General features: G+C 49.2%; 1 protein-coding gene across 2 annotated transcripts in view; it reads left to right on the top strand.

The window, feature by feature from the left end:
* The window catches only part of Tgm5 (transglutaminase 5), a 33,882-nt gene extending 10,527 nt beyond the window's left edge, over positions 1 to 23,355 (top strand). Inside the window, exons 4-13 of one of the 2 annotated variants that reach the window (XR_001233282.1) lie at positions 540 to 658; positions 4,390 to 4,518; positions 4,812 to 4,992; positions 15,862 to 16,000; positions 16,627 to 16,730; positions 16,847 to 17,086; positions 19,971 to 20,336; positions 20,905 to 21,069; positions 22,577 to 22,710; positions 22,884 to 22,976. Coding sequence is in view for 1 of the 2 variants with exons in the window: in XM_005381369.2 (XP_005381426.1) it covers positions 540 to 658; positions 4,390 to 4,518; positions 4,812 to 4,992; positions 15,862 to 16,000; positions 16,627 to 16,730; positions 16,847 to 17,086; positions 19,971 to 20,336; positions 20,905 to 21,065; positions 22,577 to 22,710; positions 22,884 to 23,037 (1,727 nt within the window). In the remaining variant the exon portion in view is untranslated. Of the gene's footprint in view, positions 1 to 539; positions 659 to 4,389; positions 4,519 to 4,811; positions 4,993 to 15,861; positions 16,001 to 16,626; positions 16,731 to 16,846; positions 17,087 to 19,970; positions 20,337 to 20,904; positions 21,070 to 22,576; positions 22,711 to 22,883 lie in introns of both variants that reach the window. The other variant, XM_005381369.2, reaches the window with a different exon arrangement.
* Positions 23,356 to 26,721: the final 3,366 nt, after the last annotated feature.

Raw genomic sequence — 26,721 nt, 5'->3', positions numbered from 1 at the left:
TGGCACTCAGATGGACAGCTAGCATCTAACACTGCGTGCACAGCCTCGGCAAGTCCCTGCTCCTAAGTTCCCACAATATGAGTGGTGAAGCCACTGCCAACCCTCAGGTTCTAGTTTATTCTTTTCCAACGAGGGGAGCCGAGTACAGCAGAAAGCACAGAACATGGAGTTGCATTGGGGTAGCAGTCCAAGAGACTGTAAGCCCCCTGATCCCAGAATATGAAGTTGCATTAGCTCTGTGTTCAAATTCCAGCTCTGTACTTGGGTGTGATTTGGGTAAGGTATTTGGTCACTTTTGAGCCTGTTTTCTCAACCTTTAAATAGAATGAATGTGTAAACCAAGAAATTCACAAAAGGTAAATCGCATCATCCCGCCTCATTCTCACGTTAAGCTTGTTGCTGGTGTTCGGGGTGTGGGCTCCCAAGCCCCCCACCACCCTTCTTGGTACTCGTTCCAGTTTCTGCTGGACCATGGGGACAGGCATGGGACAGGAAGGGCAAGATGACTCCTTTGCTTTGTTCTCCACTTTGATCCTGAGGGGATGCCGTCTACTTGGACAGTGAACCCCAGAGGCAGGAGTACGTTGTGAATGATTACGGCTTCATCTACCAGGGGAACAAGAACTGGATCCGCCCATGCCCGTGGAACTATGGGCAGGTGAGTCTCCGCCCGTCTGGGCCCTGGGCTGCTGGGGAGAGGGGAGAAGCCGGGTGAGCCATTGGCCAGCACTAGCTAAACAGCACAAGGCAGGTGTGGGACGGCACCGGGGCTGCTAGAGGAGCTGCCATATTAAGGTGGAAGGGCCGACTTGGACACCAGGGCCCAAGGGAAAAGGGCAGCTCAGAGCAGCCCGGCAGGCTCTCCTGAGGATGGAAGGGAGCAGTCCCACGGCAGGGATGGTGGCTGGCATCTGTGCTTGTTACGCTGTGTTTCCGTGGAGTCGCATTGCCCGCTCACTCTCCCTGTCTTCACGAGCCTAGCCACGCAGCCAAGTGTCAAACCTGACGCTGACGAGAACTCACCCCGGGACATCTCCGCCAGAGCAGGACTGAGGAACAGCAGGGCATCTCCTGCCCAATGGCTATTGCCTCTTCATTCTTAATCAGTTTATTAACTAATTTATTTTGATGATCAGTCACCTCATAAAAGCTGCACACAACTGGCTTCTTTCCAGATCATTTTCTTTATTAGTGCATGTTTGTAGTACACAGTGTTCACATACTTAATGTGGAATTGGTTCATTTATATAACTCATTTTAATTACTTTTTTACTCTCTTTCCCTCCCTTCCTCCTCCCTCCTTCCATCTCCTGATCCCCTTCCCCTTTGAGAAAGATCTCTCTCTCTACTTCCTATTACCTTTTTTCTTTTTCTTTTTAATTTTTTTTGTACTGGGAATCAAATTCAGGACTGTCTTGGTTACTTTTCCTCTTGTTGCTGAGACAAAATACCTGACGCCCAGAATTAGGGAAGGAAAGGTTTATTTAGCTCACAGTTTGTGAAGGTTTTAGTCCATACTTGGCTGGCTCCAAGGCAGAGTGGCACATGGCAGAGGGCAACAAATTCATGGCGGCAGAAGACAGCAAAAGCAGCAAGAACAAAAGGGAGGAGGAGTGGCAGCAAGCAGCCTCTTTCTCTCCCTTACATATGCAAACTATCAGCCACAGGGCGGGTGTAGCGCTCACACCCATAATCCCAGCATTGAATCATGGATCAATCATAAACTCTAACAGCCCGCCCCATGACTCCATGAAGCTTTAGGGGGACATGCAGACACAAGCCATAACAAGGACCTTGCGCTTGCCAGGCAGGTGCGTGTGCTGTTGAGCTATATCCCCAGCTCTACCTATGTTTTATTTTACTCTTTATTTATACTTTGGGTTTCTCAAATAAGAGAAACCAGGTAATATTTAAGCTTGTGTGTCTGCTTTATTTCACTTAACATAATGGTCTCAAGGTGGATCCATCTTCCTACAAATGACTCAAGTTTATCTTCCTTTATGGCAGAGTAGTACTCCACTGCATATAAATACCACATTTTCTTTATGCATTCACTGTTGATGGACATATAGGCTGCTTCCAAGATTTAGCTATTATGAATTGTGCTCCTGTAAATGTGAATATGCATGGATCGCTATAATATGATGTCTTTAACTCTTTTGGAAAGACAAGTACTAGGGAAATACGTAGATCAAATGGTTCTAGTTTCGATATTTTGAAGAATATTGAAATTATTGAACAGCTGAAACTCACCTGCCCATAGTTCCACAGGCACAGGCGGATCCAGTTCTTGTTCCCCTGGTAGATGAAGCCATAATCGTTCAATAATTTCAATATTCTTCAAAATATTGAAACTAGAACCCCATGAATTTCCACAGTGGTTGTACTAGTTTACATTCTCACTGATCACATAGAAAGTTTCCTTTTTCCCTCACAGCCCCACCAGTATTTGTTATTATTTGATTTCTTGATGGTGGCCACACCTGGAACATGGAGGCAGTTCTAAGCACTGTCACCAGCTTGGTACACATATATTCTTCTATACCTTGCTTTCTGCACATATTCTAAAACCATGTGATTTCAGATGTAAGGATGTTGTATCCACTGCAATGCTCAATAACTCCTACCTTTCTAGAAGCCTTTTGTTTAAAGCTCCAGGAAGACCAGGGTAGGCTGGGTAAGTGTCTTCTCTGGGATGAGCCCCACCCTGGGAGGACACAGAGAGGAGGGAATCAGTTCCTGGCTGCTGGGAAAGACTGTCAGCTGGGACACACTCATGGAACCTTATATCAGCCAGATATGGGCTCCTCTGGACTTGCCCAAATAGAACCCCAGCACATGGGGCCTCCAGGCCCAGCTGGGTCCAGGGCAGCTATGCTGAGAGGAGAAATTGCAGCCTCCACTGGTTGCTCCTCGCTTCCCCAGGCCCCTCGCTCAGCATGGGCAGGTGGGGATCCCAGAGAGGCCCCTGGACAGGGGTTTTCTGTCATCCATGAGAAGCAGAAGTGGGGAGTTCCTGCTTTCTGAGCCCTGGCTCTCTCCCTTTCTTCTTCATAAAGACAAACTGATTGTCTGGGCCATTCCAGGGGGGTGCTGAGTGCTACAGATATGGAAATGAATAAAACACTGTCCCTCATCACAGTGTAGAGGGACCCCAAACACATGAGCAGCTCACTGACCTCAGAGTAAGATATGTAAGGATTGAGAGAGTGCAGAACATTTGGAAATCAGGAGGAAGGCTCTTGGCCAGGCAGGAGGTGTCAGGAAGCTTCCTGGGAGGGGAGATGTTGAGCTGGTGTAGCCAAGTGAAGGCACCGGGCCAGAAATGGTTTGCTCTCGGTAGGGTTACAGAGAATTTACCGAAGCAAAAATAGTGCCATGAGGGGGAGGAGGTGGAGCGGAGAGGCTGGAGAGGTATCAGGGGGCAGCTCTGGGAGGGACTTGGTGCCTTCTGAAGAGTTTGGGGCTTTGATTCCAAAGGCTGTGGAGCCTTTGGACGTTTTAGAGCGGAAAAATGATCTGGCCAGACTGTCCCTGGGAGACGATGGTTCACAAACACCTAATTCTACATATGGCCAGTTTTTACATGGGAATAAGTATATTTATTTGCATTCATTCAACAAAGACATGTGCCACCCCTACTACGTGCGAGGCACTGTGCTCTGTGAGGGGTCCAGAGCTGTGAAAAGAGCCAGGTTGAGACAGAGCCTAGGCTTGGGCAGGGATGATGGACCTCGACTTGCTCAGATCAGGAGTCTGAGGAGTAGAGGCCGAGGTCGCCCACCTCCAGTGGGAAGCCATGGTCAGGTTTGGGTCAGGCCTGGGGAAGCGGCAGCGCACTAGACCTGAAGGGCCGGGAGGAGCTAGGCTACTTGGGCCAGAAGTTCCGTTCCTCATGTACAGCTGGCCGATGGGACCAGAGCCCCACGCAGCCGCGGGAGCCATGGCAGGTTTGCTCTGTCCCCTCAGCCTGGCTGCCAGTGATAAGCTGGTCATGGGTGAGTACGGAAGAAGAGGCGGCCTGGTTTTAGCAAGAACATCCTAGACGGAGGAGAGACAAGGGAGAAACAGACTTTTCAGCCAGGCGGAGTCAATGGAGGAAAAAAAAAAAAAAAACAAAAACAGCAGAAGCAACAGTCACTTCAAAATAAGAGGTGGAGGGTGGATTTGACTTTCAGGGCACACACACGCAGGGTGGGTTGTGACCCCAGAGCTTGGATACCCCACACTTGCCTGGAGGTTGGGTGTTCTGTTTGACAGGTGCGTTCCAAATGGATTTGTATTGCATAGGCACATCCATCAGAGAGCTGGACAGGGCGGGGTGTTCGTTTCTGTACGTGTCCCCTGTGTGCTCTGTGAGCACCTCCTGCTCTGCACCTCCTCTTGCAGTTTGAAGAGAATATCATAGACATCTGCCTGGAGCTGCTAGATAAGAGCCTGCACTTCCAGATCGACCCAGGCACCGACTGTGCCCTGCGGGGAAGCCCCGTCTACGTCAGCAGAGTGGTGTGCGCCATGGTGAGGTCCCCAGTGCGCCGGGGAGGGAGGAAGCCAGGCCAGGGAACCCGTGCCTATCTCAACTGGCCCCGCGAGGGGCAGTGAGGAGTTGAGAGGTAGGGCTCTCTGCCAAAGCCACTTCGGTTAAGACTGACGTCAAAATGTGGATCACAAGTTTTCTCAGCTAAGCTCTGAGGTAGCTGGGCATAGGCTACCACCTCCGTTAACTCCTTGACGTCTCAAGGCAGCCCACACACCGCAGCCTGTTGAAGGAAAGGATGTTTGTCATGCTTCTCTGAATGGTTTCTCTTTAGATCAACAGCAACGATGACAATGGGGTGCTCAACGGAAACTGGAATGAGAGTAATTATCTAGACGGTGTCAACCCTGCCGAGTGGACCGGCAGCGTGGCCATCCTAAAGCAGTGGCACGCCACAGGCTGCCAGCCGGTGCGCTATGGGCAGTGCTGGGTTTTTGCCGCCGTCATGTGCACAGGTAAGAAGTAGAAAGAGGCCCCGGGGAAAGACCAAGGGTAGACAGCAGCTCACACAAACCCCTCTGAACTGTTCTCATCCTGCTCCCACAGCTCCCACGGGGGACCTTTGGCGGGAAGCTCTTTCCTATGCAGTGTCTTGTTGCTGACCTTGAGCCTCCCAACTCTGGGCTGATTTCAGACAGTGGTGCTGAGGTGGAAATCACAGCCTTAGGTTCGGCGCCCTTCCCTTCTTCTGAGCTTGGGCAGCCTAAGAGAATATTCTGAAGAGACTGGCTGGGAATTGGCCAAGTCCAAGAGAGAAATGAGATGGGAGACCGAGTAACGAGCAAGCTCACAAACTGAACTGAGCGCAGAGAAGGGCTTAGTGAAGATACGTGCGTGGAAGGGAAAGGCCCACCTGACAGGGGTTGCAGACCAGGGGCTTAGAGCAAGATGGCAGCCTAAGTAAAATGACCTTGATATTAGGGTTTTCACAAAGTCAAGGAGGACCGGAGAGCTGACTCAGGCCAGGGAGTTAGGAGACAGGGGCAAAATGGGATGTCAGCTTCTCCGACAGAGAGAGAGTAGCTTCATCAGTAAGAGAGAAGCTAAAAAATCCATATGGAGTAAAGAGGGCAAATGGAGGTCGGTTTGTGCGGAGCAGGAGGAGCCGGCAGAGGGAAGTCAGGGAGGAAACCTTGCGGGAACTAACCCCCGGAAGTGTGAGTCACACACTGGAGAGGACAGGAGGAGGCCTTGGCCTCACCCAGGCTAGCTCTGGTTCTTAGCCCTCACCCTCTATCTGCCCCATACTAGGTCAGCGCTGAGCCCCTGGGCACGCACGTGCAGGCGCTGAGCTGGTCACAGTCAGTAAGCTATTACTCCTGTGAGTTGGACAAAGACGCCAAATAAGGCTTTTGCTCCCTGGACTCTAGTGGAATCCAGGGAGGCCAGGCAGGTCTGGCCATAACTGGGTGTTCACGGAGGGCTTAGGCCTTCTATGTGGAAAGTCTCTTGGCGACAGGCTTGGTGCAGTGTGTGTGCACCTGTGTGCTGGGCCTGTCTCTGGGCTCTTGGAGCAGTGTGACAGCCCCGGAGGAATCCCAGAGAGCCCCAGGCTGCTGAACAGACAGCAGCACTGGCCTCTGTCCAAGGGCCGCTCTGACAGAGAGTGACTTCAGAGCGAGCTGATGGTGAAATCCTAGTTCTCGCCTCCTCTGCAGCTGCAGAGCCTGGGGCTTAGCTGGATGCTTTGATGGTTCAGCATGAGGGACAACTCAGCAGCTTTGATAACAGAGGTCCTGGAGGCTGGAGGAAAGCGGGAGGTCAGAGCCACTCAGCTGTGAGACTAGCAGGCAGAGAGAGGACCTGTGCAAAATAAAGAGGGAAACTTTCAATGTGTGGAAGAACTGATTGTGCAATGAGCCTGGCGTGCATGCAGGGAGAGAGAGAAGCAGGTCTGGGTGTGGTATCTGGAATGGGGTAATGAGAGAGATGAAGTCAGTGGATGGAGATTATGCAACAACAAACAGGTCAATTAAAATATTTATGGGAATCATGGCCTTGAAGTGACCTGGGGAAAAAGATTTAGCCAAAGGGGCTTAAATGTGACCCAGACCAGCTGCCGCTCAGCCAGTCCTCCTCAGAAGGCCACCCTGTTGTCCATGAATAAATGCATCATTTTGAAAACTCGGCCTTCTCCAGTGAGACTCGAGTTCTCATTCCGTGCCAGGCACTCTGTTCCAAGTACCCTTAGATGCAAGGATAGAAAAGACCTAGCCTCTTTCCTCTACCAAGGATAAAAACATAGTTAAATTCCTTAACCCACAACATCTGGGAAAGCATGTTCTAAAAAATATTATTATTCCAGGGTCACAATAGCTAATGTGTATTTGGGACTTCATTTATGTCAGGTACTGTGCTAAAACTTCAACAGCCTGGAGTATATAGAAGCACATGGATGCTGGAATGGACTGCTCAGGGTTACTGGAGTACTCCTCATCCAGAGGATGTTTTCCAAGACTCCAGTGGAGTCCCAAGCCATGGATAGTACTGAATCCTATACACAGGCTCTGTGTTTTTCTTATACATAGCTACCTATGATAAAGGTGGGGTTTTGTTTGTTTGTTTTGGCCGTGCTAGGGATTGAACCCAGGGCCTTCATGCTGAGTTACATCCCAAGCCCTTTTTATTATTTTTTGAGACAAGGTCTCTCTAAATAGCTAAATTTCCCAGCATGGGCTCAAACTTGTGACCCTCCTGCCTCAGCCTCCCAGAGTGCTGGGGTTACAGGTGTGTGCCACCATGCACAGCATAAAGTTTAGTTTACAGGTTAGATTAACAATAATAATAAATAATAAAGTACCAGCACTCAGGAGGTGATAAGAGGACCACTGCAAGTTTGAGGCCAGCCTGAACTACATAGTGAGACCCTGTATCAATAATAATAACAATAATAATAATAATGATGATATAGAACAATTATGACAGTATGCCGTAATGAAATTGTCAGCATCCCTGTGCTTGTGCTTTGGCGGCATTATTAAATAACATAAGGGTTCCTTGAACATGAGCAGAGTGACACCGTGACAGGTGACTTGACAACCTAGCTTCCCATGAAGTGAGCAGCAGGTGGTAACACAGGCAACACAGACAAAGGCAGCTACAAAGAGACGTAACACATGGACAAAGGGTGATTCATGCCTCACACCTGGGATTTCGTCACGCTACTCAGGACAATGCACAATTTAAAACTAATAAATTGCTTATTTCTGGAATTTTCCATTTAATACGTTTGGATAGTGATGGACTCAGAATAGCTAAAACTGCGCAAGCAAACCACAGAGAAGGACAGGCACTACTTTAAAGACTAGCGCTTCCATCAATTGCGTAACCTTGAGCAAGCTACTTAACTTGTGCCTCAGTTTCCTCAGAGGTGCGCTAGGGAAAGCACCTAGTTATGCAAAGGACTGAGTGAACTCGTGCACGCAGAGTGCCTAGCCTCGGTGAGCCTCAGTAGGCCTCAGTTTGAGTTGTTTTGCCGATCCCCCACATGACCTTATAAGGTCGGTTTTTTCACCCTATCCTTTGGCAGAACAGGACGTAGAATGACAGCCAGCCTCACTCCAAACCTGGCTGGTGCTCCGGGCCGTGCTGTGGCTGTCCTGCCGTGGGACCGTTGCTAACAGCTGCTGTTTACCCAGTATCCTGTGCTTCAGGCACATACAGAGCACTTTTATCACTTATAATCCTCCCGCCGTCTGAACAGCAGGTATTATTACAGCCATTTCACAGAGAAGAAAATCAAAACTTAGAGTGGACCAAAAATGCAACCTCCTCTCTGCAGCCCTCCTTTGCTGTGCTGCCATCTAAAATGTCAAACACATTGATTTCAACTTCCTATAAAAGAAGAACCACAAAAGGAGTCTGTGTGCATCAAAGCTGTGGTGATAATCTTATGGGTGGGCAGTTTCCTTGGCAGCTACTGATTTTGATGCTACTTGGGAATTTCAGAGAAATCCGTGGCCTTCTTGTGCACTTGGGCCAGCACCCATGGTCATCAGGAGCTTGCTGTTCTGGCCACCCGCTCCTGGTCAAGGGTGGGACCCTCATCCTCAGTTGAAGTGCAGGAAGTAGCCTAGATGTCTTGTACTTTAGGGAACAGAGAAGACAGCTATCTACAGTTGCCTAAAAACTCTCCCTATAGCCAAGTATTGAAAGGCCATATACTGTCTGATTCCATTCACACACAATCCTCAGAAAAAGCAAGTACAGTAGAGGTTGCTTAGGGTGGTGGAGCGGGGATGATGGCAGGAACTGCTGATGGGTGCAGGGTTTCTTTTTCAGACGGTGAAAGTGTTCTGGAATTAGATAGTAAGGATTGTCCCCCAATCCGTGGCTGTGTTACAAATCACCTACTCGTACTTTACGGTAATGGAATTGTATCTTAAGAAAGTTGTTTGAGAAAAAAAAAATCAGGCTCCTGGGTTTTGCATAGAGCTGAAGGGTGGGCAGCAAAGACAGGCAGGAAGACACCAATGTGTGACTGTGACAGGTCTGTGGGCCATTGTCCCCTTCCCTGTAAACCAGGGCCACAGCCCTTGGGAGTCACGGGAGGAAGGGGCAGTGGGACGGGTGTGACACATGGAGGCTATGGGGTGGGTACGTGGCCCTCCCCTATCCAACCAAAGCCACCCTGCTTATATGTCTTCTACTGTTCAATCCACACATACGGTTTGGCTTGCAGCACGGTACTCAAAGCTTTTCAAAAACCCCCAAGCTAGCTGCTCTGTAAGACTTTTTAAAAATTAATTGTAGTGGCCTCTGTAAAGTACCTTACCTTCACGTCAATACAGTTCTTGTTCTCATGGTTTTTACTGAGTCTTAAGTTTCAGTGAAGGAACCACAGCCAAAGGGCTGGTGCACTATTTTCCCCCAAACTTTCATTAGATCCCAGCCCAGGCTGTCTTCTGTGCAGTGCCCTGGCTTGAACACATACCTACTGTTATCTCTTACTGATTTACGAGACAGCAGGATCGTAGGGAATGTTCCCTAATAGAGCTGTGGGTTAACATGTGACATGCATTTAGAAAGAGGCCTGGCACAGCTCTATATAACTATTGCAAAAGCTATTATAATTAATCTGATACTGTTTTAATATCATCCTCCTGGGCTCCTGTGGTTTGGTGGAATCTTGCTCGAAGGTATTTTTAGCCAGGTCCATTCTTCAGTTCCCCATCCTCTCTACCACTTTTTCCCTTTACTTTTTTTTTTCTTATTTTCCTATTTTATTTTCCTCCTTTCTTTCTTGGAATATTTAGGGTTCAATTAATCATAGTCCTCACTCTACAGCCTTGTGATAACTGGCCTACTTCAGGCCTCTCTTCAAAATTAATTTCCCTCTGTTATCCCATAATTCAGTTTCACTCACTTCCCCCCAAAACTATTTTGTTTTTTGGTGGGGGCGGGGAGCTGAGGATGGAATCCGGCCCCCGTAGGTGCTGGGAAAGTGCTCCGTTGCTCGTGTGTTTCATATACAGCACCGGGGTTGAACGTGTTGAATGTACATCGTTTACGTTGACCTTGATCCCTGGCTGGTGTGGTCTGGCCTTTGCTGGTGGGGATAGCAAGAGTGAGCCTTCAGTTGTTGTTTTTTCCGCTACCATTTATTTGTCCAGCCCAGAATCTAATCTGGAACCAAGCACTGCACATGGTTGTAATGTCCTTTGTGCCTCTTTTAATATTGAAGACTTCTTATTCTGTTTGTGACTTTGTTGAAGACATGGGACATTATCCTGCAGACTCTACTTTTTGGGTTTCTCCAAGGGCTTCGTTGCATTGTTGATCTTCTTCTGCCTCTGTTCCTTGTCTAGTAATTGAAAGTTACACACAAAGGCTTGAAATATTCAAATTAAACATTTTTGGTGAGAAGCTCTTCCTTTTAAAGAAACCTTTGGGTTTTCCACACTTATGTGAGTGACTACAATTTTTCTTTCTGTCCTGCTGACTCTACTCTGAGGACAGAGGCAGTAAAGTACAGGAGTCCTCGTGGTTAAGGGGCCTCTGCTACCATTAGGATGCCCCCAGGTGACGAATTCCCACGGTGCCACAGAGCTGGTCCCAGCTGTATGGAAACTGAGCTGTGATCTTGTCTAACACACAATCTGTGTTTGGTAGGCCCTGTACTGTGTGCTTTGACCCTTAAAAGTCAACAGCCTTGATTGTATTTTCTGTTTCTCCCTTAAAAATGGTCACTTGTGTTTCTTAATAGCAGACAGAATTCAGAATCCATGATTTATGTGTATCCTGTTTCTGAAAAATAGTTTGGGTAGGGCTTTGCCCTAATGCATGCTAGAAGACTGGTTATTATCATGGAAAATAGTTGTTATACCTTTGCGTAGTGAAGATACTGTAAAGAGCTGGGTGCAGTGGGAACACGGATAGTCCTAGTTACTGGGACCTGGCCAAGATTTGCAATGGCCTGCATGAGGGGTATAGCAAAAAGACAAAATAAGAAACAGAGACAAATTTAGTGATGCATGGCAGCAGGACTGGGAGGTCAGTGCCTCAGGATGGTCAGAAACAAAGACACTCAAGCTAGCCACTATTTATTATCCACAATAATCAGAGGGGTTGTCCGATGACCTAGAGGGCAGTGTGACCTTATGCTGAGGAGGATCTTTATGCTGATGAGGATGGTAGAGAGAGATGGCAGGTTAAGGGTTTGTCGTTTCCCTAGATGAAACCCTATTTTTATTACTACCGGGTTCTTAAGGAACCAGAATGTCCAGCTGATGCAATCTTGCCAATCTTGGCAACGATGTACATTCAACACATTCAACCCCAATGCTGCGTATGAATCAGTCACAGCATCAGGGGACCATTGAGGCTTCCACTACGCCCGGAGGCACACGGAATTATGTTCCCGCATTCCATAACCGGCCCACATGGTAAGGCACTAGGCCTGGGACAAGCCCTAATCACAATTTAATTATGAAATGATTTTTCCCCAATGATTATATAGACTGGTCCTCAACACCGACCTACACAGGAGGCTGAGGCAAAAGAATCACTTAAGCCCAGGAGTTCGAGACCAGCCTGGGCATCATAATGAGACCTTGTCTCAAAAAAATTTTTTTTAATTAAAAACAGTACCATTAAGGAAACAAATAAGATTTTATTTCATTGCCATTGGAGATGGAAGAGAACAATTTAAGTATGACCTCACAAGGGCCTATCTGAAAAGCCAAGATCATCTTGGTTTTAAGGGCAATTAAAGGTGTAGGAAGAACAGGAAACAATGTTTTCATCATGTGGAAACTTAATGCATTCAGGGGAAATTTCTTCTTCCTTCGGTTTTTTGAGACAGCGTCTTGCTATGTAGTTCAGGCTGGCCTTAAACTTAGTATGTAGCCCAGGATGGCCTCCAACTCATGGCAATCCTCCTGCTTCAGCTTCCTGAGTGTTGAAATTACACGTGTGCTTCACTATACCTGACTGGAGAAATTTAAAGGTGACAAAAGTCATGACATTTAAGGGTGATCACTTTGACTCAATGAGTTGGAGTTTGACTGTATGTCTCAGTATAAGCCATGAAAGTATAACAGCAAAATTGATGAAATGAGTTTCAGTGAGTTTCAGTGAGTTGAACTCTAACTTTCCTCTGACTTTTCCTGTAAAATTAGAGCCACATTTCCACATTGGGGGTGGGGGGGAAGGAACTGGTCAGAAGCTTTCACAGACAGTCCTGAAACATACCTGGTTTTTTAATACACCATCACGATGGTGTCCACCACCAGTCAGTAGTGAAGTTGTGCAGGTCATGGTAACTCACTCCTGCAACCCCGGCTACTTGGGAGGTTGAGGCAGGAAGAATGCAAGTTCAAGGCCAGTCTGAGCAACTTAGTGAGACCTTGTCTCAAATATATATGTTTATATATATATAAATAAAAGGGATGCGGATGCAGCTCCATGGTAGAGCGTTTGCCTACCATGTTTGAGGCCTTCGGCTCAGTCTCCAGCACTGCAAAGAAAAAAAGGCAAGCTGTGCTTGCTAAGGGCCCGAAGTGTGCAGCTGCTGCATCTAACGCAGGGCTTGATGGTCCCATGGAATCTGAATAGGGATAACGCTGGGGGTGTGGCACCGTGGACCTTCGGAAACTATAGTTTTGCCTGGCTCTGAAATCTCATCCATCTCTGCCCACTATCACTGACATGTGTGTGTGTGTGTGCATGTGTGTGCCTGCTCAGGTGCATTCCTGTATGAGAGATACGGATCCCAGAAAGTTATCAGTGAAAAAGGCACCTGAATCTCCTGTCAAACCATGAGGTATCAGGACTGATAATCTGCAGAAATGTTATTCACAGGCTAAAGACCATTTGCTCCAACAGAAAGTTAATCAGCACCAACTCAGCACCTGTGCTAGAATGAAGCAAAGCCAGGGAAGCATCTGATAGGAGCCCGACTTTCAGGTTGTTTGTAATTTGGTTGACTGGACAGATACTGTAAATGAGAGTTTGATTCAGGGCATGACACAGACAACTGCAAATATATGAGAGGTCTGTATGGCCTGGAGCAGTGGGTGAAAACCTCACAAAGGAAGGTGTGCACAGACCAAGATGTGGCCACTGCAGTGCTGGGACAGCGGCAGTAGTGGGACTTATAGTTAGAGCAGGGAGGGGCCACAGTTAGAGCAGGGAGGCTTTGAGATCAGAGAAACATGGGACTAAATGTTGACCTGGCTTTCTTCTTCCTGCCCCTTGACCTGCCGCTCTAATCTTCCGGGATCTCATCTTTAAGCTGGGAGTTCCAGAGGGTGGGAAGGAGTGAGTGAGATTGTGCCCGCCACTCCCAAGGTAGTGATGGTGCCTGTGATCGGAGCAGAAGATTGGGAAGGCTGCAGGACAGCAAGGTCAGTGTGGCGGATGTGCTTAGTGACAGGGAGGTCTCCACCCAGGCTCATGCTTCACATTCAGTGAGAGAGAGGGGGAAGCCATGGACAAGGGAGCTCTTTGTGGAGGGCTGAGCAAGAAGGCCAAGAGCAAGCCCCAGGGGCCACGGACGTGCACGACTTCTGGCCTGAACAGCGTTAGCTTCCTTCGTGCGTGCTTCAGCTACCATGTAAAAACCACACTTGCCCCTCTGTAGTTTCCACCTGTTCCCATGTGACAATCTGTCCCTAGCCCAGCCCTCTCACACGCCGTGGTGAGGAAGGCAGAAGGGATCAGAGCAAGTCCATCACCACCCAAAGCCGGTGCTCTCTGGACAGCTGGATCGGTGCCCAGCGCATAGCACCCGGCCGTTATGACAGTGCTGGCTTGAAGTCAGAAAGCGCCAGAGTAGGGCTAAGGTTCAGGATATCACTCATTCATCACCCTGGCAACGATGCACCAAGACCTGCAAAGGAGGCCTCACCCTGTCTTGTTGATGCTGTGTGATGACGGAGATGAGTAACACGGTCTCGGCCCTCCGGAAGACAGGCTGGTAACCCATGACGACCCAGTGCTCTGGAAGAGAGACCCTCTAAGTGCTGACCAGGCCTATGGTGGGGTCGCGAAGTGCCCGGCAGGCCACAGTTAGCGGGAGTAGATACTCCCCCAGGCCCATTTAGGGACTTGTGAGAGTGAAGAGAAGAGGCCGGCTTGGGGAGTGTCCTCCCTTCTCCTGACACTTTTAGTTTAAACCTTCAGGAGCTGCTCCTTTCTTTCCTCACCCTTATCTCATGTTTCTTCAGTGGCAGCTTTGCAACCCTCACCGTCCTTTCAGACGCTGTCCTGTGCTACCTCTGCCTCCCGCCCACGAGTCGGCGTTACCCAGGGCCTGTCCTAGCTCTTTGGCCCTAGTCAGACCTGCCATTCAAGGGACAGCTCGGGCTCCCCTCTGTCCCATGCCGGGTCATCCGGCGGCAGCCCCCACCCTGGCCTGGAGGGTGGGTGCCCAACTGCAGTACAAGAAGAAGCTTCTGCTGAATCTACACGCACTCAATATTCACACTGAAAACTCCAAGCACTTTTAAAAAAGTGACAGTAGTATGTGTGAAGGACTTTTACAAATATCTCTGTTTTTTACTTAGTCGTTTTACTTCTTGAAATCTGCCCCAGGGATGTTGACCCAGAGGCAAAGTGTTGCTCTATGAAGATATTAATCATAGCACTTTTTATACTAATATATTAGAAACCAACTAATTATCCAAAAATGACCACCACTAGAAATCTCTTGGCAAATATTTCATAACCCGGGAACTGTTTGGGGGATATGATGAAAGGAAAACAGAATGCTGAGCTGTGGCTGAACTGAAAAGGGTCTGAGTCCTGGAAACAAGCTTGACAGGGAAACCAGGACCTGGGACTTCAGTCAAAGTAGCAAACTTAGCCTTCAAAATGGAGATAACACTGGCCATGGTGGCGCACACCTGTAATCCCAGCACTCGGGAGGCTGAGGCAGGAGAATCACTGTGAGTTCGAGGCCAGCCTGAGCTACATGGTGAGTTCAAGGTCAGCCTGAACTGCATAGTGAGACCCTGTCTCAAAAAAAAAAAAAAATAATGGAGGTAACAATAGCAGACGCCATGTGGACTGTCCTGAGTATGATGTATGTGAAACAGCTCTATGCCTGGCCAGTAGAGTTGTGGTATTACTATTATTATTGAAATCAGTGGGGACAAGGCACTTGGTTGTGGGATAGGACAGGAGATCTAGCTGTACTTAAAAGAGCACAAATTGAAGGAGATATGGCACAGGACAAAGAAAGAACTGGCTGACAGAGGGGGAGATGACCCTTTAGGAATAAAGACAATATTCTCCCTCCTTTCAAGAGTTTTTCTCCCAGTACAGACTCTCCCCTTTCTAAGCTTTTGTTACACAGCCTCCTTCCCTTCCTGGCTTGTCCTGTGGTGCTTTCCTAAAGAAGCTTCCAAAATAATATTTCCAGGGTAAAACTGAAATACAAGCCGCAGAACCTTTGCCTAAGAACCTGATGGTCTTGGTCAATCATTCTAACACCAGAAAGAAATAGAATCACAGCTCTTTGGTTTGAAGATGGGGCCTTAAAACCAGGTGAGAGTGAGGCTGAGCCAGGCCTGACTTGTCAGCAGAAAGGCGCGCCTGCCCCACGGTGCCAGCTCAGGCAGGAGATCTGACAACTTGCTAGACTTTCTGTTGGCTCTGGAGGGCTTGGTGGAGCAGCCAGCATCCTGACCTTTAAAGTCGTTCCATGAGCTCAGGACATGGGGAGGGAGATTGGAAACACCCCCAACCCATGCCCAGACAGCTCCTGCCTCATCCTACAGAGGCCACCTGAATGTTTTCCCCAGCTCCAGGGCCACAGGTTCAGGAATCCACAGAGCTCCTGAGCCCATAGCCCACAAGTAGTTTTTCTGCCCTTCCTGCAGTGATGCGGTGCCTGGGGATCCCCACTCGCGTGATCACCAACTTTGACTCTGGCCACGACACTGACGGCAACCTGATCATAGATGAGTACTACGACAGCACAGGCAGGATTCTGGAGAACAAGAAGAAGGATACTGTCTGGTGAGAGACAACCTCTAGGTCTACTTCTAGGGGCACACATCTGAGCCAAAACCCACAAGCAGGAAAGGAGGGCAAGACTGTGTCCGTAGCTTGCTACTCTGCCCATCCCTCTACCCGTTGCCACCCCAGGACTTGGTGTCCTCACCCACGGACTGGGAGACAGCTGAACAAAAGCACTTTGGGTTTAGGATCTTTCTGTCACCAGAGCTCGCCACACTGGGTAGAGGCCTCCTTCTTGGCACCTCGCTCATCAGGTGCTCAGCCTACGGTTTTGACCACTAGAGGGCGCAAAGTCACGCCTCTGGTCACAAAGACCATGAACATCCCTAGGATGACACGTTCAAGGAAGGGTCCATGAGGACCTTTTTGAGAGAGCATGAAGGAGTTTTAGCGTCCGTACCCCAGAAGGCTTCACTCTCTATTCACATAGTGAGCAGAAGAACAGTTTATTCTGGGGGCCGTGGATGCCCTTGGGAGGATGGTCCAGCACTATTTACACAGAGGTCGGGGCCCTGGGGGCGCTAAATCTAGCAACCTGCTCATCTGTCTTGCTCTGGAAACAAGACAAGAAGCACAACTTCTCCCTAAGATGCAGGTAACACCAGCTTCTCTGGTTTGTCCTTCAGGAACTTCCATGTCTGGAATGAGTGCTGGATGGCCCGGAGGGACCTCCCGCCCGGCTACGGAGGCTGGCAAGTGCTGGATGCCACCCCCCAGGAGACCAGCAATGGTGAGGCTCTCCAGAAAAAAGGCAGGGCCCACTCCCACAGCACCTGTTTCTGCCCCTGCCTGGCCTGCCACAAGCTGTTCCCCACCACCACCTCAGACTCTCCTGCTCTCCCCCAGGCCTCTACTGCTGCGGCCCTGCCTCGGTCAGAGCCATCAAAGAAGGAGAGGTGGATTTGAACTACGATACACCCTTCGTGTTTTCCATGGTGAATGCTGACTGCATGTCCTGGCTTGTCCACGGAGGGAAGGAGCAGAAGCTTCACCAGGACACGACTTCCGTTGGCCATTTCATCAGCACGAAGAGCATCCAGAGTGATGAGCGTGATGACATTACGGAGAACTACAAGTATGGGGAAGGTATGGCCAGGCAGCCCCACTCAGACCCCAACCCTTGTGGGCTTTGGCTCAGATGTGTGCCCCTAGAACTAGACGTAGAGGTTGTCTCTCGGCAGACGGTACCCTTCCCTGGGCCTGCACTAGGGAGCCGGAAGGCATCTGCAGGAGGGCCAGGTCAGCGCTATGTCCAGCCATCAGCTCTTACATCTTGGCTGGGGGATCTCCCTGCCTCCTTGCCTGTGTCCACTGTCACCCCACACAGCCCAGTGAGCTTCCCCCAGAGTTCGCTGTGACTGGAGAGCCATTCTCAGGCCTCCCATCAACAGAATATGAATCCTAAAAAAACAACCAAGACAAAACAGAATATGAACCCTTTGCCTTTGCTTCCTGACAACTCCACCTCCCTCTGGAGCTGGCAAGCGACTTAGTACCCTCTCTCTCCTACTGATTATTTTATTTTCCTTAACCTGCTGTTTAATTGTGTCCTCCTGTTTGGAAGACAGGCCAAAACCTTAGGCAGCACTTAGGCTGCTGTAAAGCCAGATATTCCCTCCCCTACCCGCTGAGGGGTCAGCAGGGGCAGAGGGGATTCTGAGGAGCCAGCCAGGGCTGGGGCTTTCCACACGGCCAGCAGGGCCGCAGGGAAGGCTACGTTAGTCAGTAGATACTTCTTTAGAAATTGAGAAAGCCAAATGCCAGGTTTACTTCTCAGAGAGAGGTGACAGAACACCTCTCTGTCTCAGGCCAGAGACAAGTACAGTCAGCTCTCTGCATATCCGTGGGTTTTGCACCCAAGTAGTCTACCCACTGTGGATGGAAAATATCTAGGCAAAGAAAAAAAAAAGAAAGAAAGAAAATATCTAGGCAAAGAAATTGCATCTGTGCTGAGCATGTACACACTTTTTTCCTTGTCATTGTGCCTTAAACCATACAGTATAACTGTTTACATAGTGTTTCCATGGTGTAAGTTAGTCCTAAGTCATTTAGAGATGCTTTGAAGTCCGTAGCAGGATGTGTGTGGGTTATATGCAAACACTAGGCCACTTTATGTAAGAGGCTTGAGCTGCCTTGAATTTTGGTATCACCGGGGGTCCTGGCACCAATACTGGGTGGGCACCAAGGGATGACTGTGTTGAACACACAGCCTAGCATCACCTCTCCAGTCCCCATTGATTCTGGAGGCATCTTGGTTGACATCCCCCAAAACAGATCTACAGGCAAAGTGTCGAGTACAAGTGGTTTATCTGCGAGGCACCGCAGGGGATACTGGTAGGAGTGTGAACAAGTGAGACCAAGTTCAAATTAAACAGGCCTGTATTTTTACTTGCTAGATCTGGTAGCCCTGCCGTTGGTTCAGAGAGATGTGTAAACAACACACATTTATGCACCTGAGAGGCAGGGAACCCAGTGTGGAGGGCTGCTCCTTGGGAGAGTAAGTTCCTGGCATTTCTGACCTGTCCTATGCATGGGCTGGTCTGCTCCAGTGGCAGAGAAACTCTCAGAAGGAGTCACAGGGGCTGAGTCTGAAAGTAGGGCCTGTGGGCGCCAAAGTGGGACGTGCCAGGAGGATTTGGGCAGGGCTCCTACAGCATTTACTACAAGGCCTACAGGGTGCCCTACGCACTCATGGAGCCTGAGTTACTCTGCAGTGGCCCTGAGTGCCCTGCTACATCTTGGCTCCTTGGGCCGGCAGTCTGCTGTCTCTCTCACCCAACTGATGCCATCTGGGGGCCAAACAGGTACCCTGAATGTGACTCACACCTCTCTGGGCCCATTTTTACTGAGCCAAAAGTCTCAAGATCCTCTTCTGCCTAGAATGGGGCTGCAATAACCCCCAGAGCAGGGCATCAAAGTGGCCTCTGGCTCAGGAGGTTGTGCAAATGCACTGACAGCACGGAGCCAGCCCCGGAGACAGTAAATCCTCCGCAGTGGGATTATTAGGGACACCTGGGGGAGTACTCCTGCCCCTTGGTCCTGTAAGACTGAGCAGGAGGCCTGGGACACCTCGGTAATCTGCTTGCCTGAATGATTTCATTTATTTGTTTATTTATTATTTTTGCTGTATTTCTTGGTTCCTCAGTTTGCAGGAATTCATCTATACCTGACCAGTCATTTGGTTCTTAAACAGGAAATCATGCCATACTCTGTTGACTTTTTTTTAACAAAAAATTTTATGATACACAAAAACATAAAACTTGTACTAGCTTTCAAGTCTCGAGCCTGGACTTAATTCCACCTTCCTCCTCAAACAGAAGGTATCTCCCTCCCGCCCAGCAGGGCTGCTTGAGTTGGATGCAGTGTGAGGAAGATAACTCCTTCCTGCCTGCCTTCTCCCATCCATCTTTTCACAGCCTTCTGGTCTCTCACCTTAGCTCTTGTGAAGGTAGCTGGTGTGTGAATGTGGTTCACCTTGGCATCTCTGGGGAAGACGATCCCTGGAGGATCTTACTCACTCGCCATCTTGCTGTGCCTCCCTCTCCTGTCTCGAAGAGGTTTATCCTCCACATCTGCGGGTCTTTGTCTTCCCTTCAGGATGTCAGGGTTGAGTCACAACACAGATTTTGGAGTTAGGCAGATTTGGTTTCCACCTGACTCTCTCCTTGCATGACCTAGGTGAAGACAAACTGATCTGAGCTTCCTTTTCCTCACGTATATAGTAATAATAATGCATTTTATCTCATCTTCCTGAAAGTTGATCTGAGGATGGAAAGATGCCAAATGCTCAGCAGAGCCTGACTCTTGGAAAGCACTTGATGAATGGGTGAAGGTCAACTCCTTGGAAATGAAAGCTTTCAGCCTCCCAACCCCCACAGGGCCGATAGAGGTGTTGAGGGTGCCATGTTCAGCCAAGAGGTAACCTCTGGGTTAGCATGACCTACAGGAGATCATGTGTTTATCCTCCTAGGGTCCCCCCAAGAGAGGCTGGTGTTTCAGAAGGCCCTACAGAAGCTGAAGGCTAGGAGGTCCCAAGGCGCCCTCCAGGCTGATTCACAACCCTCCAGGCCCATGTCGCGGAGCTGGGACAGCCCTCGGAGCTTGGATACACCATCCCTTCGACCCAGTGATGTTGTCAAAGTCTCTCTGAAATTCAAGCTGCTCGACCCACCCAACATGGGCCAGGACATAAACTTTGTCCTCCTGGCCCTCAACATGTCATCCCAGTTCAAGGACCTCAAAGTGAACCTGAGTGCCCAGTCGCTGCTGCATGACGGCAGCCCCCTGCCCCCATTCTGGCAGGACACGGCTTTCATCACCCTGTCTCCTGACGAAGGTACGGGCTCTGGGTGAAGCGCAGACACATGGGGCACAGAGTTGGTTGTGCTGTTGCTGGGGTCAGGGGTCAAGCCGGCCAATGGGGTGGAAGTGGGTGAGGAGTTTTTCTACTGTCTACTCTAGCACAGATTCTTTCTCCTCCCTTTGCCTCCTTCCCGCCCTTCCTCCCCTCCTTTCTCCTCCCCTCTTCCTTCTCTCCCACTTTTTACTATCTCCAAGGAAAGCATCTATTTCAGTCCAAAATGTGCCTTTTGGAGTCATCTAGAACTTGGTTGGAACCTCACTGATTAGCACAGTCGGGGCTGGGGATTTAGCTCAATGGCACAGCGCCTGCCTGGCAAGCGTGAGGTTGTGAGTTCAATTCCCGGTACCGGAAAAAAAAAAAGGGAAAAGAACTGATTAGCACAGTTGCTTGAATGAGCTCTCTCAACCTCAGTTTCTCTGTCTGACAAGCTGGTGCTCATTACAAATTGGTTCTGTCTTCTCTAGGGAAGAACAACCAGATCTAACCCAGTCACAACTGATTCTCTCGGCCACTCTCACCTCATCTTGTGTTTTCTCCCTAGAGAGGGCCTACTCCTGCAAAATCCCCTATGCCCAATACAGCCAGTACCTGTCCACGGACAAGCTAATCCGCATCAGTGCCCTGGGAGAGGAGAAGAGCAGCTCTGAGAAAATCCTGGTGAACAAGATCATCACCCTGACTTACCCAGCCATCACGATTAATGTAGGCAAGAGCCTGCCCAGTGGCCTGGCTGCCCCTTAACTCGGGCTGGGAGACAGGGCAGCCCTCTGTGAGAGCCGCTGGGCCTGCTCAGGACAAAGCCTCTCTTTTTCTTGCCTCTTCTGGTGTCTCAAGGGTGGGAGGTTTATTGAGAAGTCTTCATCCTCTTGTGCCACTAGAGACTTTATGGGGAGCAGGGGCCATGGGCTACCAGAGAGATCCTCTCTCGGGCCACCTCCCGTGGTTGGCCTTCCCAAGGTCAGGGTGTGGAAAGTGAGCCCCAGTGGGAGGGGCTCCAGTGGGGGAAGCGCCCTGCCCCAAGGTCGGCTCGGATGTCATTTCCTTCTGCCCGTGCAAGGCTGCTGCTTCTTGAACTGTCAAGAGAGAGTTAGACCACACAGGCTCTCAGGACCCCTCCTTCTCTGAAGTCCTGTGGTCTCCGGAGTGAGAAGATGTTGAGGGTTACTTCCTTCCAGTGTTAACTTCCAAGGCCAACTGCCTCCTGGATCCTACCAAACAGAGTCTCTGGTGGGGCAACACAAGGGTTTGATTAGCAATTGGCCTCATGACTGTCTGTTTTGGTACACACCTGTAATCCAGCTAATTAGAAGGCTGAGGCAGGAGAATCACAAGTTCAAGGCCAGCCTGGGCAACTTAGTGAGACCCTATCTCAAAATAAAAAATAAAAAGGGCTAGGAAGAAACGCAGTCATAGAGCATTTCCCTAGTATTCACAAGGCCCTGGGTTTGATCCCCAGTCCCCCCGAAAAATAATAATAATAATTTGGGCTTATAGCATCTCAGCAAAGTGCAATAAATTTATAAAGAAGTGAGAAGACAAGGGAAATGCACTTTGAGTCTCTAGAGGCAACTAATTGTGAGGAGGCAAATATAAGGGACTTTCTCAAGGGGAAGGGTCTACTTCATAAAATGTTGTTAACAGATTCTCCTGCAGCCTCTCCCAGCCAACAAGGGTTTAAAGGTATTTCAGTGATTAAGTTTTGTCCTTTTTATTAGAAAGAGAGTTCAGTCCATGATTGGCTGGCTCCAAGGCAGAAATGGCACGGTGAAAAGACATGAAGGAGGAAAGTTGTTCATCCCATGGCAGCCAGGAAACGGACAGAGAAGGCAGGAGTCAGAGACGAGAATGCACCCTCTGAGGTCACACCCCCAGTCACCCACTTCCAACCAGGCCCCGCCTCCTAACAGCACATTCGAATCCCTCCAGGGGTGAACCCACCTATGAGTAAAGCACTCCAAGACCCAGTCACCTTCCAAACACACGAGACTTTAGGGGGACATTGTGGATCCAAACCGTAACAGGAGACTAGAGATCATTTCTTGTGGCTACTGCTTCTCAGTGCCTTCGATTTAAAATAATCCTGATGCCGAAGTGGTGTATTTGGGAGTAGCGTATTCTGCCACCATGCAAAACAGTGCTGTCCATAACTGTTCAGTCCAGTGGGAAACGGGCACTGATTTCCTGCTCGTTGCCTGTGCTGGGCCTTTATTTAGGTTCTAGGAGCAGCAGTCATGAACCAGCCTCTCTCCATACAAGTGATATTTGCAAACCCGCTCTCGGAGCCCGTTGAAGACTGTGTGCTGACGCTGGAAGGAAGCGGCCTCTTTAAGAAGCAGCAGAGAGTCCTGTAAGCGCTGGAAGTGCTCAGCCCCTCTCCCGTTCTGTTCTGGGGTTAACACCCCCCTTTCTAAATGTAGGCTCTCACTCAGAAGGGAGAGACTACAAAGTAGAGTGGGAAAGTACCTTGGGGCTATCTTAGTGCCTGTGCGGTTTTCTGACACTCTTCATCCTTTGCTGCAGCATCGGGGTCCTCAAGCCCCATCACAGAGCCACCATCACCCTGAAGACTGTCCCCTTCAAGATCGGCCCAAGGCAGATCCAGGCTAACCTAAGGAGCAACAAGTTTAAGGACATCAAAGGTTACAGGAATATATATGTAGACTTTGCATTGTGAATTCTGGGACAATAAGATTTTAAACTTCAAGTTGAAATGCAAGCTGTACTTTCCCCGCAATCACAAAGGGAGAATCTGGTAATGGCTCACGCCCTGGGCCATCTGCACAGCTCTCCTGAGACTCTTTTCAGCACTTTCACAGGTTCTGTGGTGCCCCATACAGAAGTGTGGTTTGGCTCGGAGGTCAGAGGATAAGGGTTGGGCCTGGCTGTCACTTACTGCCCTTGAGACATCAAGGAAAGATGACTGGCTGAGCACCTCTCTGTTGTCATTGCAATGCTAATTCCCAGTACTAATAAACTTCAGTCCTTTCTCTCATCCCCTTTGCCCCATGTAAGCATCACTTTCCCTGAAGAAGCGCCCACCTGTTCCCACCAGCCCCTGGTTGCTGGGAGTGTCCTGTTGCTTCAGAACCTGAGCCCATGTACTCTTTCAGCACATATTTATTGAGTGTCTGGTGTATACCAGGCACAATTCTGAGTGTAGGGGACAAGACAATAAACAAAGCAACGTTTCTGCCATCATGGAGCTTACATTCCAGTGCAGGCAGGGAGGAGAGATGATAAACATATCACAGGCGGTGTATCAGTCATGAACCCTGCAGATGTCCCTGCACACCACCTACCATCTCTCTGTGTTGGACAAAGCCTGTGAGATCTCTCACCTTTGGCTTTCCTTTGAATCCTTTCCCCTAGGACAGCCTAAGGACCCTCACAGTCTTAGCATCTTCATGCAATGTCACCTGGGCATTGTAGTTCTGGAGGACCTCAGGTGGCTGGGGTTCAAAAGATAAAGCCAACTGCATAATGCAGTGAGGTAGATGTCGGTAGAGCATCAAATACTCCCAGAGTTTCTATTGGCGGCAGCTTGTGTTTATGACCGTTCAAACTCCACCCTTTCCAGGTACTAGTACAGCAACTTCAACCATCACCACCCCCCCTGCACACCCGCTTTCTCATGGCACCAATCAAAGGTCTGCTGCAGAAAGGCACAAAGGACCTGCCCTCCAGGCACTGGTGAGGGACTGAGGCAGCTGTCCCATTACATGTACATGCATTGAATAAAGAAGTATAGATTTCAATTATACAGAAACAAAAGAAGTTACAGACTTCAATTATACAGAAACAAAAGGGTTGGGGAGGAAAGGAGTGTGGTAAGAATTACACAGCAGTCTGATTACACAGAGAGTGGGCTGAGAACCAGGATCTGGCGCCATGGAGCTACAAGTAACCCACAATTATCCCATTACATGATAATCATGAGAAATGATTTAAGGAAAACACCCTAGAGAGGTGTTTTGTTTCCTTATGGAGACAATGCCCTCTGAAGTACTTGGAAGGTATCAGCTACTGCACCCCAAGATTCTTTTATGAATCTTGACTTTAACAACACGTTCATTAAGTCACTCAGTAAGTACTTACTGAATTTCTTCTAGGGGCCAGGCACCGAGCTGGGTAGGCACTGGGGACATGAAAAGGGCCAGGGCTGGCACTACAGGAGCTCAAGTGTAGTAGGCGTGTGGGGAAAGGAAAGAGGAGACTATAACACAGAGAGAGAGAACCCCACCGGGCAAATATGAGTGTCATGGAGGCACAAGACCAACCAGCCCAGTCTTCGGATTGTGGATCAAGGAAGACTTCCTGGAAGAAGTGATTGAAAGCTAAAAGAGGGGCTGGGGATTTAGCTCAGCGGCAAAGCGCCTGCCTGGCAAGCGCAAGGTCGTGAGTTTGATTCCCGGTACTGGAAGAAAAACGAAAAACAAAAAAAAAACAACAACAAAAAAAAACAACAAAAAAAAGAAAGCTAAAAGAGTAGGAGTTGGTCAGAGGTAGACTCAGGATTAGGAGAAGAGGGAGTAGATAAAGTGGCCAGGAACTGCAAGCCATTCAGATGGTTAGAAGTCAGCGCAGGTGGGGGCTAGGTGGGGAAGAGCCCCTGGCAGCTGACTTGGGAATTCGGGTCACTGCCATCTCCATCTTCCGCTACCTTGTGGATCACAGTTGCTGCCCACCATGTCCATGCTCAGAGGTGATTTTACTTTGCAGAGCTCAGCAGGGTCCATGTAATTTAAGTAGCACGTAAAAGATAAATGGGTTTCCTCCCTGCTCCTTGAAGGAGCTTGCAATTCCTGTCAGAGTTGCTCCTGCGAGAGCTAAGGCCTTCCTTGAGGGAAAGGCCATTTTCCACGCATTCATTAACATCTACTGAGTACCTACCAGTGTGCTGACATTCCAGGCCTGAGGAATAGAACAGGAAACAATGCAATAAGGTCCACCCCTGCCCATCCCCAACACCTATCCCCAGCCCCCTCTTGCCTGACCCTAACTGAACTCAGTGTAATTTTCCTCTTACAAACCCCCAGCACAGCTCCTGGTAAAAAGCAGCCTTATGCAGTGTTTTTAAATTAATTCCTTTTTCCTTGTTTTGTGTGGCATTGGCAAATCTGTTAGCAAAGGCCCTCTGCTTTCTCGTTACGTATCTTTGTTAGTGCCATAAGCGAGTCTGAAGTTCGTGGAAGTGGCAGAAGCTCTTATTCACCTCCTAACCTTGTGAGTAAGCAGAGTGGCTGGGGCTGCTTGTGTGGAGAGATCAGGCCATGCTTCTCCTCAGCCTTACCAACTAGCTCAGGGACGGCGAACCTTGCAGAGCTTTCAGTGATACAAACAGCTCACTGTGGCACGCGTGCCATAGGTTTGCTACCACTGCTCTAGCTCCCCCTCATCTGTCTGCTGCTCACAGGGAAGCAGCCAATGTGCAGCAAGTGTAGCCTTTCTCCCTCTCCCTGAGCCTGACTTCCTGGTATCCAGGGAGCACAGTGCCAGCATCAGGTCACTGCTTTTACAACAGTGCAGACAGAAAGAATTCAATTGCAAAGTGCTGATCCCTAGCACAGCCGCCTTTCCTCTGACCCTATGGGCTGAGACCTGACTTTAGGCTGTTCAGAGAATGGACCTTCCTGAGGGAGGCAGGCCATGTGCCTGGTATACCAAGGGTGTTCAGGAGAGGTTTGAACTGGAATAATGAATGACTCTGGGAATATGAGAAGCAGTTTATCATCAATGTCAGGCTCTGGATTATACAAATGTCCTCCAGAGAATGTTCTTTCTGGCCAGCAGTTGGATAGGGACAAAGGATCATAATGGAGGCTGATTTAAAAGTTTTCCAAGAGCCGGTCTATTTCTTACTTGCTTCTACTCTGGGGGCACTGCTCCTCCAGGGTTCAAAAGCCAGGCTCTGCCAGGTGTGGTGCCACATGCCTGTAATCCCAACATTTAGGAGGCTGAGGCAAGAGGATCGCCAGAAGTTTGAGGTCACCATGGTCTACATAGCGAGATCCTGGTTTTTTTTAAAAAAAAAGACAGGTTCCTTGGGATGCCTCATCCTTGGTGGCTCCGGAACTCCACCCTATGAGGTGAGCAAATCTGCTTAGATTCTCAGGCTCTCGACTGCCAACTATGAATCAGCAAATGCTCCACAAGGAAAAGTGGCAATCAGGGCTAAACTCAGCTCTATGTACTCTTCTCCTGAGATGTAGACCCTCTAATGTTTGCTGCGGTGATGTCTTAAAGCAGATATGTTATTTTATCTTATAGTTCCTTTGAGACAAGGTTCTAACTATGTTGTCCAGATTGGTCTCAAACTCCTGGGCCCAAGTGATCCTCCTGCCTCAGCCTCCCAAGTGCT

The sequence above is a fragment of the Chinchilla lanigera genome, unplaced genomic scaffold (assembly GCF_000276665.1).
Source record: "Chinchilla lanigera isolate Chin_1 unplaced genomic scaffold, ChiLan1.0 scaffold00015, whole genome shotgun sequence".
Classification (NCBI taxonomy): Eukaryota; Metazoa; Chordata; class Mammalia; order Rodentia; family Chinchillidae; genus Chinchilla; species Chinchilla lanigera.
The sequence above is the reverse complement of the archived record's forward strand: the minus strand, read 5'-3'. Positions and strand labels throughout refer to the sequence as shown.